At 41.2% G+C, this 18,965-nt stretch overlaps 1 protein-coding gene across 1 annotated transcript in view; it reads left to right on the top strand.

Annotated features, from left to right (window-relative positions):
• ppm1h (protein phosphatase, Mg2+/Mn2+ dependent, 1H) overlaps positions 1-17,764 on the top strand; it is a 31,001-nt gene extending 13,237 nt beyond the window's left edge. The window contains exons 4-10 of the mRNA XM_014986039.2: positions 2,048-2,160; positions 2,276-2,360; positions 3,758-3,876; positions 11,071-11,134; positions 12,654-12,761; positions 14,895-15,046; positions 16,189-17,764. Of these exons, the coding sequence (XP_014841525.1) occupies positions 2,048-2,160; positions 2,276-2,360; positions 3,758-3,876; positions 11,071-11,134; positions 12,654-12,761; positions 14,895-15,046; positions 16,189-16,336 (789 nt within the window). The 3' untranslated portion in view covers positions 16,337-17,764. The remainder of the gene's footprint in view (positions 1-2,047; positions 2,161-2,275; positions 2,361-3,757; positions 3,877-11,070; positions 11,135-12,653; positions 12,762-14,894; positions 15,047-16,188) is intronic.
• Positions 17,765-18,965: the final 1,201 nt, after the last annotated feature.

The raw sequence follows: 18,965 nt of genomic DNA, 5'->3' as shown, positions 1-18,965 counted from the left end.
TTGAAGTTTGCAGACTATTTTTGTATAGTGCGATTGGGAACAGCATAATAAATGCAGATGATAAATCCCCATACCCAGTTTATTTTTCACAGGAACAACTTGACACTTGAAGCAGGTTGAATATTTGTAAAGCCTGACTTTGTTACCATCAGACAACTAATCGATTAATCAGTTTAAAGATTTGCCACATTCTGTAGATTTTTCATTCAACCATTTAAATTTTTTATTATTAGAAATACATTAAAACATGCAAATGAATACCTTCGATTCTTTTTTTTTTACACAAGAAAATAAATAAACATTCTGTTGCCTAAAATGCAACAGAGTGATTCTTTAGTGAACGCTTGATCATTTTTAGCAAAGGATGCTACAAAATACTTCTAACATCAACATCTTAAAAGCTCTGCCCTTTCTGCTCAGCTAACCATCAATACATTGTAGTGATGATCTGTCATTTACTTTTTGCATTAACTTATTGAAAATTGGACAACAAAAGGTGCTCAAAAAGAGATTTTGTTTTACAGAATTTAAACCAGGCAAATCTAAAATCTGCCACTTGAGGAGTTCTAGGTTTGACAAATTTACAGACAGAAATGTTTTTTCCATATTAATTGTGAATTTTATATATCATTTGTGCAGTTTTGGCTTATTTGCTGCTCTGAAGGTGTTATTCTTTCAGGACATGACCTTTTTTTAGGGCCTCTGTACACCTTTTATAGATTGATTGCTAAATCAGTTGATGATTTTTTTTTTTTTTGAATAATCGATTAATTCACTAAATCGTTTCAGCCCTACTAAGCCGATTTGACATTTTCTTTGTTCAAAGATTCTGTTTTTTTTGGATTCTTGTTTTGTTCTCAGTAATTTGCAGCAGTATTTTACGTACAATTTTTTCTTTAGACATAATGCTATCTACAACAGTGGGCTTGCAGCTGTGTGTGTGTGTGTGTGTGTGTGTGTGTGTGTGTGTGTGTGTGTGTGTGTGTGAGCTGTCCCTCTTGGTTATTTGTCTCCGCTGTCAAATTGTTCCTGGCTGAACTTGCGAGGATAAAGGTGTGGATGTCTGTGCAGCCGTTTCCATTATGAAAGCCTCGCCTGCAGCAAGAGGTGCTGGTGCTGGGATACAGCGAAGATAAATATGTATGGCTCACCATGGATCCATAATTCACCCGGGCTGAAGGACACACTCGTTCACCAACCCACCACCACCTCCTGCCGACCTCTAACCCCCCAGGCGGTGGAGTTTTTGTCAGTACGGTGGAACCAAAACACACAGACGGCCTCCGTATCCGGGGGAACGTTAATGTGCCGTGACACACTCCTCATCTACCAGAGGTTCAGAGGGTGGTTCGCTCTGACTGTGTCGTGGGAGAAACACAGCAGTGCCATCACCTGCGCTCCGAAGCATTTTCAGTCCTTCTCAAACTGCCGATAGTGACAGAGAGACGGGACAGAAACGCCCCGGGGGCCCAATTATATTCCTGGGACGTCTCTCTGCTTCTGTTTGGGAATGATTAAGGCGTCAGTGAGGGCTGACGAGGTAGCTGTGGCTCAGATATGTGCCAGTGTTTTGATTAGACCAATGGCAGGGCAATTATAGTTCTAATTAATAGACTGATCGTATGTGTGTTTTTAAAATTATTTTGGGGTTAATTAGCATCATATTGATAAAGACTAATTAACTGCTGGAATAAGCAGCACTTTATGTAAACTCTCAGTCTCTGGATTCCCTTTATTCTGTTGCTGCTTGACTTAGACTGATGAATAAATGAATGAATGAACGAATGAATAAATTAATTACATGATAAACACATAGAGGTAGTTTTAATTTTACAACAGCTGGGTTCCTACACAGTCTAGGAGAGGTTGGATTTCGTCCGTCCATCCATCATGGAGTTTTGACAGAAACTGTAGAAATGCTGACACAGAATGTTGATTGTTCAGCTTTAATTTTTCACTCTCTTTGTCTGAAAAATGAATGTTTAGCATAAAACAGGGAAACTTGTCCAAATGATGAGCTCACATTGTGTCTGTGATGGTGTGTCAGGACGTGCAGATCGAGAAGGAGAAGGCGTCCTTCAACATCTCAGGAGGCTGCACCGCTCTAATGGTCGCCTGTCTGCAGGGGAAGCTGTACGTCGGCAACGCAGGGGACAGCAGGTGCGACTCGCACCCTCCGACAAACCACGACGAGCGCTCATGTTTGCTTGCACTTCACCCAGCCATGTCTCCGTCCGTCCGGCTGAACAGAACTATGTCTGCCTCTCTCCCTCAGAGCGATCATTGTGCGAGCCGGGGAAGTCATTCCCATGTCCTCAGAGTTCACGCCGGAGTCAGAGAGACAGCGGCTGCAGTTTCTGGTAAGAAGGAACCGACCCAAGCTACTTTCTAGCAATTACAGCACAAGTTCTTTATCTAAGAAAACCCACCAGAGTCACCAACGTTCGGCTTTCACTCCTCCTGGACGAGCGTGTAGTGGTCTAGAGAGAATCATTTGCGTTGTGTTGTGGCCGTCTGCTATAACCGACTGGAGATTGGAATACAAAGAGCGCGCACACACACAAAAACACACACACGCAGACGCACTAATCCAACAGTCAGCTCCATTAGTGGCTTCATGTAGCTGAGCGACACAGCTGAACAGAAAAAGCTCCGAGCTGGTTTTAAAAGCAGCAGAATGAAAGAGTATATATAGTTAGTCGCAGTAAAGGCTCAGCCAATAGCTTTGCCTAGGAGAGAGGAGGGTTAAACACTAAAAGACGGGGCACAGCGTGTCATCTGTGGAAGGAGTTGTCGGCAGCACCGCGTTAGCTAATCTCCCCCCTTCAGGAAGGTGTTGCAGGTAAACAGATGTTTGTTCTATGAAGAGTTCAAAACAAAAAGTTAAAATCTGAGAGTGTTTTCACACCTGCTAGACCGGAGACGAAAAATTGCAACGTTTGTTACATTTTCAGCTGGTGCGGTTCGCGTTCCCACCTCACTGTGTCAACCAAACCAAACCCTTCACCTGTTCACCTCCTCGCCTGCGGTGGCGCTGCTCCAAGAAAGGACATAAAAACCTCTGAAGAAGACATGATCTCAACTTCCTTCTTCTCAAAATGTAAACAAAAATACAGAAGCGGCAGATTTTAGCGGATGTTGGATTTCTTTTTTTGTCTTTGCTAAAAGATCAGAAGCCATTCCTCCCGCCAGTGCTAGGCTCTCGTGATTATTTTAGTTGTATTTACCCAGAATCCCCTGAACTATTGTCCAGTTCCTGCTTTTTTGACCTGCACCCTGAAATAACAGCAAAAAGAGAAAAAAAAAATCAAAAAATTAGACAGTAGTAGGAGAACATAGAAGGGTCAGGAAAAGGAAATGGACCAAGCACTGAACCCTGTGGTACTCCACAAGTAACGTGGGAATCTAAATGTACATTTATCATTTATGTGACCGAAGTCGAATCTGTTGGACAGAGGAAGATTGTAATGTATTAAGATATCTTGATTGTGAAAAGTATGTGTTTAGATAAATCATATCTAAAATCTGAGATCTAATCAAAGGTATCGATCGCCTACAGCGTACAGGCTGAAGGTTTAGATGAAGCTACCGTCTCTGAAAGCTCAACTGAATCAAAACAGTTCAAACAAATCAGGTTTTGCAGTCTCCTCCGATGCGTCCTCATTCGCTGAATCATCTTCAAGGAGACTCTAAAAGTTTTTCCTGTCCCCGGTGCGTCTTCCGCTCTCTAAAGCTTTTCTCTCCTCTCGTTTTGAAGGCGTACATGCAGCCACACTTGCTGGGGAACGAGTTCACACACCTGGAGTTCCCACGGCGGGTGCAGAGGAAGGAGGTGGGGAAGAGGATGCTGTACCGGGACTTCACCATGTCGGGATGGTGGGTTTGCTTAAAGACTCGTCCATATAATGATTGTTCCTCAGAAGAGCAACCTCCACAGCTAGCTTACACTTCGATGAGGATGTGCAGAATTTGAGTACATTTATTCAAATGTGAGATAAATCCGAATTAGTTTAAATTCCTGCTTTTATTTTTCTCAAGTCGGTTTATTTTTCTCGGACCGTTTAAGGATCCGTTACTTCGTATATAAAATTAGAAGGACGGAGCACAATGCAGACGCTCGTTCGTCTGGCCTCCGTCCAGTCAGGAGGACGAGGCGCTGAAGGCATCCTGGGGTTTCCATAATAGATATTAGATGCTATTTTTATGCCGTGCCATCTGTTTTTTTTTTTTTTGTTTTTTTTTGGGAGGAAAAAGCCACAGAGATGGACGTGAAGAGCCTAATCTCTGCTTAACACAGGCAAGAAAAACCTAGAATTGGAATAATTTCCAGGATCTGGATAAGTTGGAGATTTTTTTATTTCTAGATTTTCTTCCTTCTTTTCTGCAATACTTCCTCCCATTCTGCCCTTCCTTTCTGCCAGGTCTTTCCTTTTTTGTCATTCCTCCAGCGATTCTTTTTCCTCATTCCTTTTTTCTATCTTCCCTTTGTACTTTTCTTCTCTCCTTTTCACCTCCTTTTGTCCCTTCTATCCTTCATTTCTTTGCTTCATTTTCTACTTCTGTCCTTCCTTCCCTGCTTTTTCTTTTCTCTTTTTCCTTCCTCCTGTTCTTCTTTATTCCATTTCTTCCATCTTTCCATCTTTTACTTTCCGTCCACATTGCTTTTCTTTATTCCTGTTTTCTTCCTTGGTCATTTCTTTTTGCTCATCCCCTTTTCTCTTCCATCTTGACCTTGGCAGAAATATCTGCAGTAAATTCTCTGTGAACTTTGATACTTTGAGAAACTGAACCGAGTGATTCAGATTCTGGAAAGGTCAGACCTATGACTGCTCATAGGTCGATTGCAAAACACGTTTTGTCAGATGAAACTATTATTAAACTTTTCGGATATTGTGCAAAACAAAAGATGAATATGCGGATACAAACTTTTTCCACCCTGTTAAGTACAGCGGAGAACTTGTGATGCTGTGGGCCGGCTTCTTTTCCACTTGTGATTCATGCTAACAAGGCCTTTTATATGTACTAGAATTGTGTAGTTAGATGCGGTAAAAATCCTTACATAATATACAGTGTTTTCAAGGTGAGGACACCAGGAAGACAAAACTTCCTTCATCTTCGCTCGCTTTTCTGTAGGAGTGATAAAATTTTTTTTAGTGCTTTCTGTAAAAAGTGAGACACAGATGTGAAAATGCAGAGAAACAAAGGCCGCGGCGTGTGTTCACCCTGCAGGAACACACTCCGCGGCAAAACGGAGGAGATGACGGGAGATGAGCGGGATTATTTCCGGCGCCTTCTCTTCACCGCTCCCGTTCCGTGGCTCGCCTTCGCCTCATGTAGGTCAGCGTTGCCGGGCCCAGAGCTCTCCGTCTGCTCGTCGTCTCCGCAGCACAGACGTTTTGTGATGTATTTTTAATCAGGCTCTTCCCTCAACCCAGTTCTGCCGCAGCTTCGCCCAGACTCGGTCTGGGCTTCGACTTTAAAACCCCCGTAAGCTAGCGTGGCTGATTGCTTTGATGTGTAAGAGGCTTCGCTGTTTATCCCCCGCAGGCTCAGTTCCTCCTAATGACTGTGAAGCTTTTTGTCTCTGGATGTGCGCTGCTCTCCTCTAACGCCTCGATGGTCAGATCTCCACTTTAGCAAAACCTCACTGACCTGCAGACGTCCTCGCTCACTCTCTACGCCTCCTCCATCTCTGCCAGTCGGGCCAGAGGGGTAAAAATCTGGCGGTGGAGACTTTTAACGGTTGTTGGTGACACAGGAACCGGGCGGTTTTGCTTGCACAGAACGATGGACGTTGACCGGTCGGCCGAGGCGAGGCGTCAGGTGAAAAGAAAACACGGGGAGGAGAGAGTGAAGGAAACCAAAACACGAAGAAGTGAGTGGGTTGAATCAATCTCCAAAGACGGACAAATGTAAAGCTGGAGATCAAGGCACTCAGAGGAAGGAGGAGAGTCGGAGATCGATGGCGGGATTAGTCTGGAGACCGGGGAGGCCACAGAAACAACCCAAAGAAAAGAAAGAGGAGTAAAGAAATGTCAGCAGAATGACGGCTCAAGTGGAGTTAGGTGAGCTTCTGGTTCAAGACTGCAGAACCAGAACATGGAGGGGTTCTGTTCGGTTTTTACGCGCCACAAATCTGGAACAAACTTCCAGAAAACTACAGAACTACCGAAACGCCGACTTCCTTTAAGCCAAGACTTGTTTAGATGTGGATTATTCAAAACTATAACGTTACTCAGCAAATCCAATGACAATTATTCTTGCGTGTTGCTTGTTTTGTGATTGGTGACTGTCTTATGATTTCATCGCGTGAGGCGCTTTGAACTTCCTGGTTGCTGAAACGCGCTTTACGAATAAATTTGACTTGACTTTAAAAGGAGTCCCTGGAAAAAAATAACCAGAAACGCAAATGATTGATGAAAGATCTCTTCCATTTTTGAGTTTCCTCAGCTTTTAAATGATCCTTTCATTCATAAAGGGAGAAAGAAGCAATCCAAGCCAACCTGACTCTGGGGGAGAAGAAAACATGGCCTTTGCTAAATCATGAATTTCCTGTGATTAAAGAATATTTTTGTACTCAATTTCACTCAACCCTGATTACTGCCAGATTTGTAAATTCAGAAATCATTCAAATGTAACCGGTCTGACAACATGACGGAGGCTAAAACTGATCAAAATGCAAAATGTCCTGATCAAACAAATTCAGGAACTGATGAGAAACAACATGGCTGATTTTAATCAGTCTGGAAAGGTCAACAAAAAGTCATGTGTAGAGCAATTTGGACTCAAATTACTCCAAGAATTTTGATACCTTCATTGGCTGTCAAAATTACCCCAATAAAATATACAGGTGCTGGTCATAAAATTAGAATATTATGATAAAGTTCATTATTTTCCATAATGTCATGATAAAAATTAAATTGTCATATATTTTAGATTCATTGCACACCAACTGAAATATTTCAGGTCTTTTATTGTTTTAATTTTGATGATTTTGGCAAACAGCTCATGAAAACCCAAAATCCCTGTCTCAAAAAATTAGAATATTATGAAAAGGTTCTCTGAACGAGCAATAAAAATAATCATCTGAATCAACAAAGTAACTCCAAACACCTGAAAAAGATTCCTGAGGCCTTTAAAAACTCCCAGCCTGGTTCATTACTCAAAACTGCAATCATGGGTCAGACTGCTGACCTGACTGCTGTCCAGAAGGCCATCACTGACATCCTCAAGCAAGAGGGTGAGAAACAGAAAGAAATTTCTTAACGAATCGGCTGTTTGCAGAGTGTTATATCAAGGCACCTCAGTGGGAAGTCAGTAGGAAGGAAAAAGTGTGGCAGAAAACGCTACACAACGAGAAGAGGTGACCGGACCCTGAGGAAGATTGTGGAGAAGGGCCGATTCCAGACCAAATTAAATTTTCATCTCCATAAAACTTTTCAGCAGATGGAAGCATGAAGTGCTCCAAAATCTTCTGATAGCTGCTGCATTGATCCTGCCCTTGATAAAACCCAGTGGACCAACACCAGCAGCTGACATGGCACACAGACCATCACTGACTGTGGGTACTGGACTCTGGACTTCTGGCATTTTGGCATTTCCTTCTCCCCAGTCTTCCTCCAGAGTCTGGCACTTTGATTTCCGAATGACATGCAAAGTTTGCTTTCATCCGAAAAAAGTACTTTGGACCACTGAACAACAGTGGTCCAAAGTGCTGCTTCTCTGTAGCCCAGGTCAGGCGCTTCTGCCGCTGTTTCTGGTTCAAAAGTGGCTTGACCTTTGACCTGGGGAATGCGGCACCTGTAGCCCATTTCCTGCACACGCCTGTGCACAGTGGCTCTGGATGTTTCTACTCCAGACTCAGTCCACTGCTTCCCCCAAGGTCTGGAATCGGCCCTTCTCCACAATCTTCCTCAGGGTCTGGTCACCTCTTCTCGTTGTGTAGCGTTTTCTGCCACACTTTTTCCTTCCTACTGACTTCCCACTGAGGTGCCTTGATATAACACTCTGCAAACAGCCGATTAGTTCAGAAATTTCTTTCCGTTTCTCACCCTCTTGCTTGAGGATGTCAGTGATGGCCTTCTGGACAGCAGTCAGGTCAGCAGTCTGACCCATGATTGCGGTTTTGAGTAACGAACCAGGCTGGGAGTTTTTAAAGGCCTCAGGAATCTTTTTCAGGTGTTTAGAGTTACTTTGTTGATTCAGATGATTATTTTTATTGCTTGTTCAGAGAACCTTTTCATAATATTCTAATTTTTTGAGACAGGGATTTTGGGTTTTCATGAGCTGTTTGCCAAAATCATCAAAATTAAAACAATAAAAGACCTGAAATATTTCAGTTGGTGTGCAATGAATCTAAAATATATGACAATTTAATTTTTATCATGACATTATGGAAAATAATGAACTTTATCATAATATTCTAATTTTATGACCAGCACCTGTAAATGTCTCATCTGTGAGGTCACAGTCAAACTCACAAGTGGATTCCTAAATATTTACGGGAAAATAAGGATACAGGAGCATGGTGGGACTTAATGTTCCCGGCAAAAACGGGAGACTTGACAGATACGCAGAATGATACAGGTGTTGTGCGTTTGGAGAACATTAGAGAGCATCATGACGACCAAAAAACACAGCAAACGGGTCAAGAAGAACTGGAGCCATTTTGCTGTGGAGGCAGAAAGTTTCTACCTCTAGCAGGGCCGAAATGATGAATCGGATTAATCGTGTTGAGTCGCTTATTGAAATAATCATCAACTAATTTAGTAATTGATTAACTCGTTAACGCAAAAAAACACAATTTGCTGAAAGAAAAACATTATTAGTAGTAATTAAATGGTAAAAGGTGGATTATTATGGGTTAATATTCTAATCCATAAATTAACCAGATCAATTTATTTATTTATTTTTATATATGTTCATGTTAGAACGTTAATGTTACAAATGATCAAGTTTAAACGAACCTTACTTCATTGCATTTTAGGCAAAAATGTTTCTTTCATATAAAAACAAATAATTGAATCATTTCATTATTTGCACTTTTTTAAAACTTATTTCTAATATTGCATAAAAAGGTTTAGATGAAAAATCCAATCCAATTTTTAAAAATCCAATTAATCACCAGAATAATCGACAGATTAATCAGTCAATAGCTAAACTGATCTAATCTCCCGATGGTAGAGGCCGTCTTTGAACGCTTTGTGTCGTATTCTGCCGCAAACTTGGCAGCTGTGCGTCGAGTTTGTGCTTCTTAAGTGGAAACGTCGAACAGACATAGCACTGTAAGATGGTACGGTAATTATAATGGAGTAGATTTTAACTAGATGTAATCCTCTCTCCCTCCGGCCCGAAGTCGCCCACCGAGGGGACGGTCAGCCCTCCTCCCCACTCAGCTCACCTCTTGGTTAGTTACGCGCTGCTGTGGCCCGTGGGGTGTGAAAACGCTCGGTGTTGTGGTCGGACTGACTCCCCAGCTGCTCAGCAACTTGTGCTGCTGGTTTTGCGCTCGGTGAAGGGATTGTCAGGGTTCATCTCGCCTGACGTACGTCTCAAACAGGACGCTGTCCTCAAAAGCTCTCCAGAGAAGCTCCTCGTTGTGGGAGTCTGTATGAAACTGACACGTTTAGGTGGAAAAATTCGGTCCTTTTAAAGTAGATAATGTCAGCCATACGTAACGTATACTTTTTCCTTTTTTGCTCGGAGCAGTCTCAGTCTGTTGCGTTCGCCTTGATAGCCTGCGCCGCTCCAAGAACTGCTGAGTGCAGCGTTTTTAGCGCTCGCCTGAGGTGGAAACATATGGCCTCTCTGAGTGAAACCAGCAGTGATGTGAAAACCATCCCGGTCTTGTGTTTCAGAGCAGCTGAAATCCATTCGGTATGGGGAGGGGCGAGGCTACGGCACGGTGTAGTTTATTTATAACAGCGAGGCCCAAACTTTCCGGCTTCTTTTGACCCAAAAAACAGGAATGACCCAGAGTCTTGCTCAAGTGTAAATGAATTTTTGCCGAGTCGGTTAAAAACTGGTACGACGACGACTCGATTATCATCGACATGTTGCTTTTATTATGTGAATGCTGTGAGGCATCGGATTTTTCTGGTTGCTAATTTTTGGACTTTTAGCGATTTTTATATTTTTAAAACGTCCTGCTCGTTCAGAAAATTCTGCCTCTGACTTTTGGTATTGATATCCACTACGTTCTATGAAATATTAAGCTTTCTTTGATCATTTAGAAATAAATGGCACATCTCATAAATTGTGCCAGAGCTTTGTGCTCTTTTACAGCTGAGCTGCTTCCACATACTTTAAATTAGAAACAGCATTCAAAGTTTTTAATGTAGTCGTGCTCTTTGGCTACTACTGCATGATTCTGATTTTTCATATCTTTTACAGTTTTCTCAACATCCCTCTTCAAGTTTTTGGTCGCATTATGCTCATTTTTCAGAAAAGAAAAAGAACGTGGGTTGCTCTGGTTGCTAAGCAATTGAGCCACAGTGATCCACTCTAGCTTTTTGAGAATCCACAGGGTTCCCAAACAAATGATTCTTACTCACTCACATTTCAACATGTTCCTGTTGTATTTAATATGTGAAATGGAAAGAATACATTTTTACTGGCTTGTATTGCTGATTATCTTTATGTTATGTTGTTTAGCAGATGCTTTTATCCAAAGTGACTTGGATAACAATGCGCTTAATGTCAAAGCTAACATAAAGCTAATTCAACCCCTAGTCGGGTTCTCTCAGGTGACATGCCTTAGCTTAAGCAGTTAGCCGACATGCTAATGTTGTTATTTTAGCTAATGTTAGCGTTTTTAGCTTGTGTTAGTGTTGTACATTTTGACATGCTACGTTTTAGCCAGTTGTTAGTATAAGTAGATGAAGTAACTTCCTTGTGTTACCTAACAATAGCGTGTTAGCTAGCATGAACATTTATTGTAAAGAAGAAAAGGTGGTTATGCTAGTTTCTTATCCTGCGTCCACCTGGGCAGTCGTGATTCTAGAGCTGGAAGCACGCCAACTGCCGTAAACCATAAGAAAGCCATTAACGTGTCGTCTTTCTCCTGCTCAGGGCGTATAAAACCATAGAAGACGATGACCTGAAGTTCCCTCTGATTTACGGCGAGGGGAAGAAGGTAAGCGTTGCTCGGCAGCCACTCGCTGACAGTTAGTTCCGCGGCCGAGAAAGCCTCGTCTGTAATCAAACCTCTCAGTCAGCTCCCATCCTGCCACCATACGGGGCAGCAGGACTCATTAGTGGGCCTGTTTTCCCAACATCAGTTGCCACCTGACAGGACAGTGTTTATTTACTTGGGAATAATGTAACTGGAAGAGAGCCAGAATGAGAGGACTTTCATGTGTACTGCAGAGAAAAACCAATGAAATTTGAGAAATGTGACTTATGTTTCGCCTATGTGGGTTTATACATGCATCTAGGCCATTTGAACTTTTTGTCAAATCACAGCCGAAAACTTTAATCAATTCGTTTTCGGATTTTATGCCATAATTCGGAAGTTAAAGAAAAGATAGTTGTTTTTTTTTCAAAATCTCAAATCCTGTGTTCAGTCCTGCTTTGTCGATGATTTGCAGAACCACCACTTTGTTCTGAAGCACCTAAATAAACTCCAACTACTTCATTTTCGAAGAGATTTAATTAGTAAATGTTGTCAGCCTGCGTTTAATCTAATCTTCCTATAAAAAGTTTTGTAAGAACAGGGTTTTTTTAAGGAAATCTTGATCAACAAAATGACCCAGGGATTTTAGGTTTATCGGAATATGACAGTGGTGTCCCCAAAAGGTGGGTAAAAGGGGGCCAGAGCCCCACTGGAAAAAAAAGCTGCCTACCTCACTGGCATAGAGAGTCATGTTGATCAATCAATACATCAATATAATACCCAATATTTAAAACAAAATATACATAAATGTATTTAAAAATAATCCCTTAGTATTGACGGAAAAGTACTACTTCCACCGGCAGTTTATTTCACTTATAAGTATATTTATTTATTTATTTACTTGTGTGAGCCTAAGATTTTTACTTGTCACCCCTAAGAAGATTTTTGTTGCAGCTCTACTAGAAAGCAAACCTTAAATAACAAAAGTATTGAGCAATTCTATCGGTACTTTGGCACAGAGATTAAAAAAACATAGTCATGTGATCATAACATTGTTCATTCCCCGTTGGTTTTCCCTTCAGGCTGTGACGTTGTGAGTACAGTGCAGCGTGATGTGTTGAAAAGGTCAAAGCCAGACGAGACAAATGTGAATCTGCTGCTTTAGCCGCTGCTTTGAAAGACCACAAAAAATAGCCATATGGTATATGATAAGTTTACATTTGTATTCTCGAAGAATTTGTTTAAAATTTCATATTCCTAAATAATAAACGACCACTGGCGACTTAGTTCCTAACTTTGTGGTCTGTTCTTTTTTCGCGTAATTTATCCTGACCGTCAAAAACCAGATCCAAAGCTTTGATAATCAGTTCATGAGTAAAACGTTTCCTGGAAGGGTGAGCCTTTCTCTGACAGTAGAGATGGCTTTGAGGTGTTTTAAGTTTTACATTTTTTCCCTCAGAAAGAGGCCGTAAAACGAGGAGATTAAGGAAACGAATCCCAGAAGGTGGCCGAGTAACGCACATCTCTGATCCTTTTGCAGGCTCGAGTGTTGGCGACCATCGGCGTCACGAGAGGCTTCGGGGATCACAACCTGAGAGTTCACGACTCCAACATTTACATCAAGCCCTTCCTGTCCTGCTGCCCAGAGGTATGCCGATTTCCCACGTCTCTTATCATTTAGAGCGCGTTAGCAACCTGTAGAGTCAGGCCGATGAATCGCCTCCTCAGTTTGTAACTACCGCTGTGACTGTGGAAGAAATCAACTTACTGGAGGAACATGTTGGATTGAATTTTTTATTTTTTACTTTTGTGTGTGACAAATTAAAATCAGAATTTTCTTTTTTTTTTTTTTGTAGCCCCATTCTTTTAAAAATAAAACTTGTGTCAAGGTAAAATTGTAACCAACCAGTCTCATAATGAAAACAGATTTTTTTTTCATTATGATAATATTAACTTACATAATAACATTAATACTGTCTGTCATGAATCCTTGTGACTTCATGTTTTGGTGCTTTAGCTGTTCTCTGAGTGTCTGTTATCAAATTCAACCCATTTCTCAGATTTTTGAAAAACAGTACTGTACTGACAGGATGTGCACTCATTTGATGAAACATAATACCCAAGGTAACTACGGAGCTACATTGAGACCAGAAAATTAGTTTAAAAAAAAAAAAAGAAGAAGAACCAAAACTTGAATCTGAAAAGTATTTTTGGAACTTTTGTTTAACCCTCCTATTGTCCTCTGGTCCGAGGACCTCCTGTTGGACCCAAGGACCTCCTGTTGTCCTCGGGTCGAAATGAGCCGAGAACAACAGGAGGGTTAACTGTTTTTTGTTTTAAAAATATTTTTAAATTTCAAAAAAATTTTCACTTTCAACATTTTATTTATTTTTTTTTTTTACAAAATCTGTGGCCCCAATGTAGCTCCATAGTACCAATTAAAAAGGCCCTTTTGTATTGAAGAGTGCATTCTGGGAGACGCACTCTAACCCTCCCCAGAGTCCTCTCCCCTCGTAGCAACGACTGCACATGACCGCATTAGTCACCAACGTTGTGAACTCTCTCTGTCCTCGCTGCGCTGCTGCCGGGTTCAGGCGCAGGTCACGCCTCGTTCATCTGCGACGAGTCGAGACGCTTTAGTGAGGGAGGTCGTTCTGAAGAATCAGAATAACGTTTTAATTGGCACTTAAAAACGGTCAGCATAAAGTGTTCAGGTTGACCTTAAATTGATTTTTTTTTTTTTTTTAATTTGAGTATAAAATTCAATCTGACTCTTCCAGAGAGCATTCTGCTGCCGTATTGAGAAATCCAGGAATTATTGGGTCATCTGTGTTTTGTTCTGGGAAGCCTGACTGAAGTCATGAGGTTTACTGTGTAACCCAGACAGAGGGCCGTCGGATTTCTTTAATTATCCTCACAGTGGCTCTTTTCCCAGCAGCCTCGGCTGCAGGGTCATCTGTCTGCTGTGACCCTCCCTCTGTATCAGAGGGATAAAGGTCATGTGGGCAGAAAGTTTACAGAGTTAAAATCATTTTCTTTTCTTTTATAAGGCTCCCATTATTTCCCATACATGAATTCATAAACTGAATTCAGAGGTGTTTGGAAGCTGTGCAGCATGCTAAATATGATACTTGTATGCAGTAGGATCCCCCAAAGGTCTTTTAGTTTTTATCATTTTAAAATTAAAAAACATTGACACTTTAAACCTTTTACCAGGGATGTCCAAAGTGTGGCTCCTGGGCCCTTTTGCAGACCTTGGACTGATTTTGTGCAGCCTTCTACAATTTAGGAAATTATTTAACTTTTTTTATTTATTTATTTATTTATTTTTGTGGGGGCTTTGGAAATTTTCACTGACAAATTAAACTCTTAAAATTGAAAACACAAGAATATTTTTCACTTAATGTGTTAGTAGACTGGAGCACAAACATCCAGTGATTTTTATCTATTTATTTATTTTTTCAATTATTTTTTTTTTCTCAAAAGCAACCTTGGACTAAACACAGCAACTGTTTCTGAAGACAATCTGACCTGTAAATCATTTTTTATGACTTAAACATGCATCAGTAGGCATTAGAACCATGCGTTGTTGTTTGGTGGTTTGAGCCAAATTTAAGACAATATCTCCACCGGACATAATATGGGAAGGAAATCCACTCAGGTTATGTTATTACTACGGGAAATAACATAATCTTGAGCTTGTTTACTGTATTTCTATTGAGTTTTGTTATAAAACTGCTCAATCTCCACTCTTGCCTTTCCCCCCCTCGTCCGCCTCCAGGTCAGAGTTTACCCCTTATCGCAGTTCGAGCACGGAGCAGATGACGTTCTGATTCTGGGAACCGACGGCCTGTGGGACGTCCTCTCTAACCAGGAAGTAGCTGAAGCGGTCACCGGTTTCCTGGCGAACTGCGACCCAGACGACCAGCACAGGCACGTTCTTCCACCCCTCCCCTCCGTGCCCCGTCCTGTCCCGGCCCGACCCGACCTGACGCGAGCGCAGCTGCAGCCAGTCAGGCCTGAACTACTGCTCACTCAAAAAACATTTCTCTGCCATCTTTTTAGACTACTCCTCTAAGCTTAGCTTCACCCTTTTAACTTATTTATTTAGTATTCAATGTGATTTTTGTATTTATTTATTTTGTAAAACAATTGTATTTTTAACAGGATATCACCTTAGATGTCAAACTCTTTTTCATTTTTGGCCACATCAAGATCATAAATTTTCTTAACAGGCTGGTTTTGCTAGAGAATATTGATAAAAACCAGTTAACAAACTGTTACAATATTATTAAATAGATGTCCGCATTCGTACAGTTAGACAGTATTGAACTTTTTTTTTTTTTTTTTTTTGTTCCTGTAAGATTTTCCGATTGTTTTTTGCGATATTTTCTATAATCAAAGTCGCTAATTTTGGGGTGGTGATTGCGCTAATGCAATCACCCGTATCGATTGAATAAGGCCGAGACAGCAGACTAGTAGAAGTAAGAAATACTGCCACCTGCAGGTGGGAGTATGCAGAGTTTGGCATTAACTTGGTTACATTTACTCTAGTAACTTTTTGGCAAAATAGCTCTTTCAGGAGTAGTTTAAAAGTGCTTTTTATTTTTACTTGAGTAATTTAATTACAAGATAACGCTACTCCTATTTGAGTAAAATGTCTGGATTGCTAGAAACTCCACCAAATAAAGAACAAGCTTGTTTTAACTAAAACGTCATCAGACACACACCGTTTTTGTGTAAAATCTGTGATAAACTCGCAATCATCCATTGGCGCGAAACAGTGTGAGGATCTGTCGATTTTGAGTGAATTTCTGCTGTCACAGAATCGCAACAAACAGTCGGATTGATTAAATTTGGCAGGAAACGGATAAAAACCACAATGATTTGATTGATAAGATCATATTTAAGCTCACACATTATCTGGAAGGTTCCATCCGCGCGTCCCGCTCAAGTCTGGAGGGCCACGTCAGACGCTACGGCGGGCCGGATGTTGGCCCTCGGGCCTTGAGTTTGACACACCCGCCTCACGGCGTGACTACGCAGCACTTCGCTAATCGCGTCTGCTTTGACAGGTACACAATGGCTGCTCAGGACCTGGTCATGAGGGCGCGTGGGGAGCTGAAGGACCGCGGCTGGAGGATAACCAACGACAGACTGGGCTCCGGAGACGACATCTCCGTCTACATCATCCCCCTCATGTACGGGAACAAGCAGAACTAGCAGAGGAACAAGAACTGCAACCCAAAAGTTTTCCTCTTTTTTTTTTTTCTTTTTTTTGTTGTTGTTGTAAAGACGTGCAGATTTCCGGGAGGATCCGAACCGTTTCTTCTTCTCCGAACTTGGATTTCTCTTTGTTGTAAAGAAGAAAACGAGAAACCAGACAATGAAAGGAACTGCTGATGACTTGAATTATTATTATTTTTTTCTTTTTTAAGTCTCGAAGAAGCCATCTTTAACTTGGACTCTCTGGCGGGCGGTGACGTGCGTCTCAGGACCGCTAATACTTCACGATGCACAGTATTTATAAATGTGATGCGTGTAAATACCAGCACAGCGTTTGACAAAAGTGGGATTTGTGGAATATTTGTGTGATGCACGAGGAAAGAAAAAAAAAAGGTCTTGGCACTGAAATGGAGAAAAATAAAATGTCAAAAGATACGGACTCCGTCAGCCAGGCCTCAGTTAGCGTTTTGGTGAACTAGACTTAGCAGAACTACAATTCCCAGCCCGGGTTTGACTCTAATCAAAAAAGAAAGAACAAAAGGCCTCTTTCTGTTGCACTTTGAGAACTTTCTGTCTTCCTCTTCCTCATTCCTTTGACTAACAGGTGCCTCCGACACGAATTGATCAAATGTTTTCTTTGTTTTTCATAAACTACTTCTACATGACGCCCATAGACACTGACAGCTGAGTGGACAATCACCTTCCATGTCTCTACAATCACTATGTTGTTGTCAGATCCGGTGGTTTTTCCGTGTTTTTGTCCAGGCTGAGTCTTGTGAGTGCAACGCAGTACAGAGGAACTTCAACTAAAGTGCCTTGCAAAAGTATTCACACCCCTTGAACCTTTTTGAAATGTTACAGTCACACAAACTTCACTGTGCTTAATGGTGATTTTTTTTTTTGTATGTGTGTGCTAAATCATCACATATCGGAGGATATGTGGACATAAATTTTCACCTCTTGCTACGTATTCCCACTAATATTTAGGTCTGGACTTTGACTAGGTCGTGCTAGCTCCAGTCTCAAGTCTTAAACTGTTCGTTTTGCCATTGTTGAGCATGTTGAATATTTTTTATTTATTTACGCCGACAGCAAATTGCTTCTGAAGCTAGTCGGTGGCTGCTTAAGTTTCATTTTGGCTTATGGGGAGTAAAACATATCGAAAAACATGTTTGATATATTAAGTTTGTGTTTGAAATGTGACCAAATGTGAAAAAAGAAGTTCAAAGGGTGTGAATAGTACTGTGTAGCACCAGTGTTTTTGTTTTGTTTTTTTTCCTCCATGTTTTTATTTTATTGTTTTGTGTTTAGATCTCGTCTTGGTGTTAGCCGTTGTGTACGTTGGTGTAAAATGCGGAAACAGAGTCGATTCATTCAAATGTAAATAAAAACTCCAGCTGACGCTCTTCTGTTGACGAACCAAAACATGCAGTTTGTAAGATTTTTAAAATCAGAGGAAAGTTAAAAAAAAAAAAAAGGTTCAACGAATTAAAAAAAAACTCAATAAAATAAAATTGTTCTGGTTCTTTGGTGTTTTCATAGTAAAATGTTACATTTGTTTCCCTTCACATGCCCAGCGCTTAGTTTAATCTTTTTTTTTTTTTTTTTGCAGTCTCAACCATAGATTTTTGTAAAAAAAAAAAAAAAAGATAATGCCATTCTTAATAAGACTGGTTAAATGGTTTCTTTGTGTTTTAGGGTTTAGCTAACCGCTGTCTCTTTAAGCACTTAGCTTGTCCAATCCCCACCAACACGTTGAGTTGGTGGGGATTAAACTGCAGCTTTAGTGCGATTTAAACAGTTTTGATTACAGAAAATATTAAAAATAAAATATTAAATGCCTTCCTTTGCTGCAGCAGATGCACAAGAAAGAAAAAAAAAGAGGCTGCAGTTGCTCTGATAGGCCAGTTCAGAGTGTGAATGAAGGCAGATCAGGATACAGGAGGCCTTGAAAGGTCAGTTAAAGGTTTCACGCCGTCAGCCTCAGAAAAAACATAAGATATTCCAGGAAGAGCAAAAATATTAGAAACCACACAGTAATCTTTCCTAGCCACACAAGAGTTTGTGATCCTTGAGTTTTTTTCCATCACATTTTGTAACTTTAAAACCACAACTGTTTTGTCACGTTTCATGTGGATTTGAACAAATAAAGTGGCACAAAATCGAATGATGTGGTGCAGAAGTAAAATAGAGAAAGAAAAAAAAGTGAGAACGCACCTGTAACAAAAACAGATGAGTTGCTGGTGGACAGGAGCTTGTTGGGTTCTGCTGTCGTTTGGGTTTGTGTTCAGCCCGCCTCACTTAACTCTCACACGTTCCCAGCTTCTCTGCAGGAGCTCCAAGGACCATCTGGTCCCGTCAGAACCAGCGCCACATCCGCCTGCAGTCAGACCAGCACTGATCTGGCACTCTACTCCTACTCTCAACGTGTGTGTGTGTGTGTGGTCCAGATTGGATGACGGCAGCGATGACACAGTCACTGCTGTGGGTGGCTTGTTTTTTCCAAGGTCACAGCACTCCCACCCCACTCATGGACGCATCTGAAGTGAGATGGAGAGTGGGGGATTTTACGTGGAGAAGCAAAGCATTACCTCGCTGCGGTTTTTTTTTTTCCCAATCATGTTTT

This window comes from Poecilia mexicana, unplaced genomic scaffold (genome assembly GCF_051168715.1).
Source record: "Poecilia mexicana isolate PSO_F unplaced genomic scaffold, ASM5116871v1 scaffold_6, whole genome shotgun sequence".
Taxonomy (NCBI): Eukaryota; Metazoa; Chordata; class Actinopteri; order Cyprinodontiformes; family Poeciliidae; genus Poecilia; species Poecilia mexicana.
This window is presented reverse-complemented; position numbering and strand designations above follow the sequence as displayed.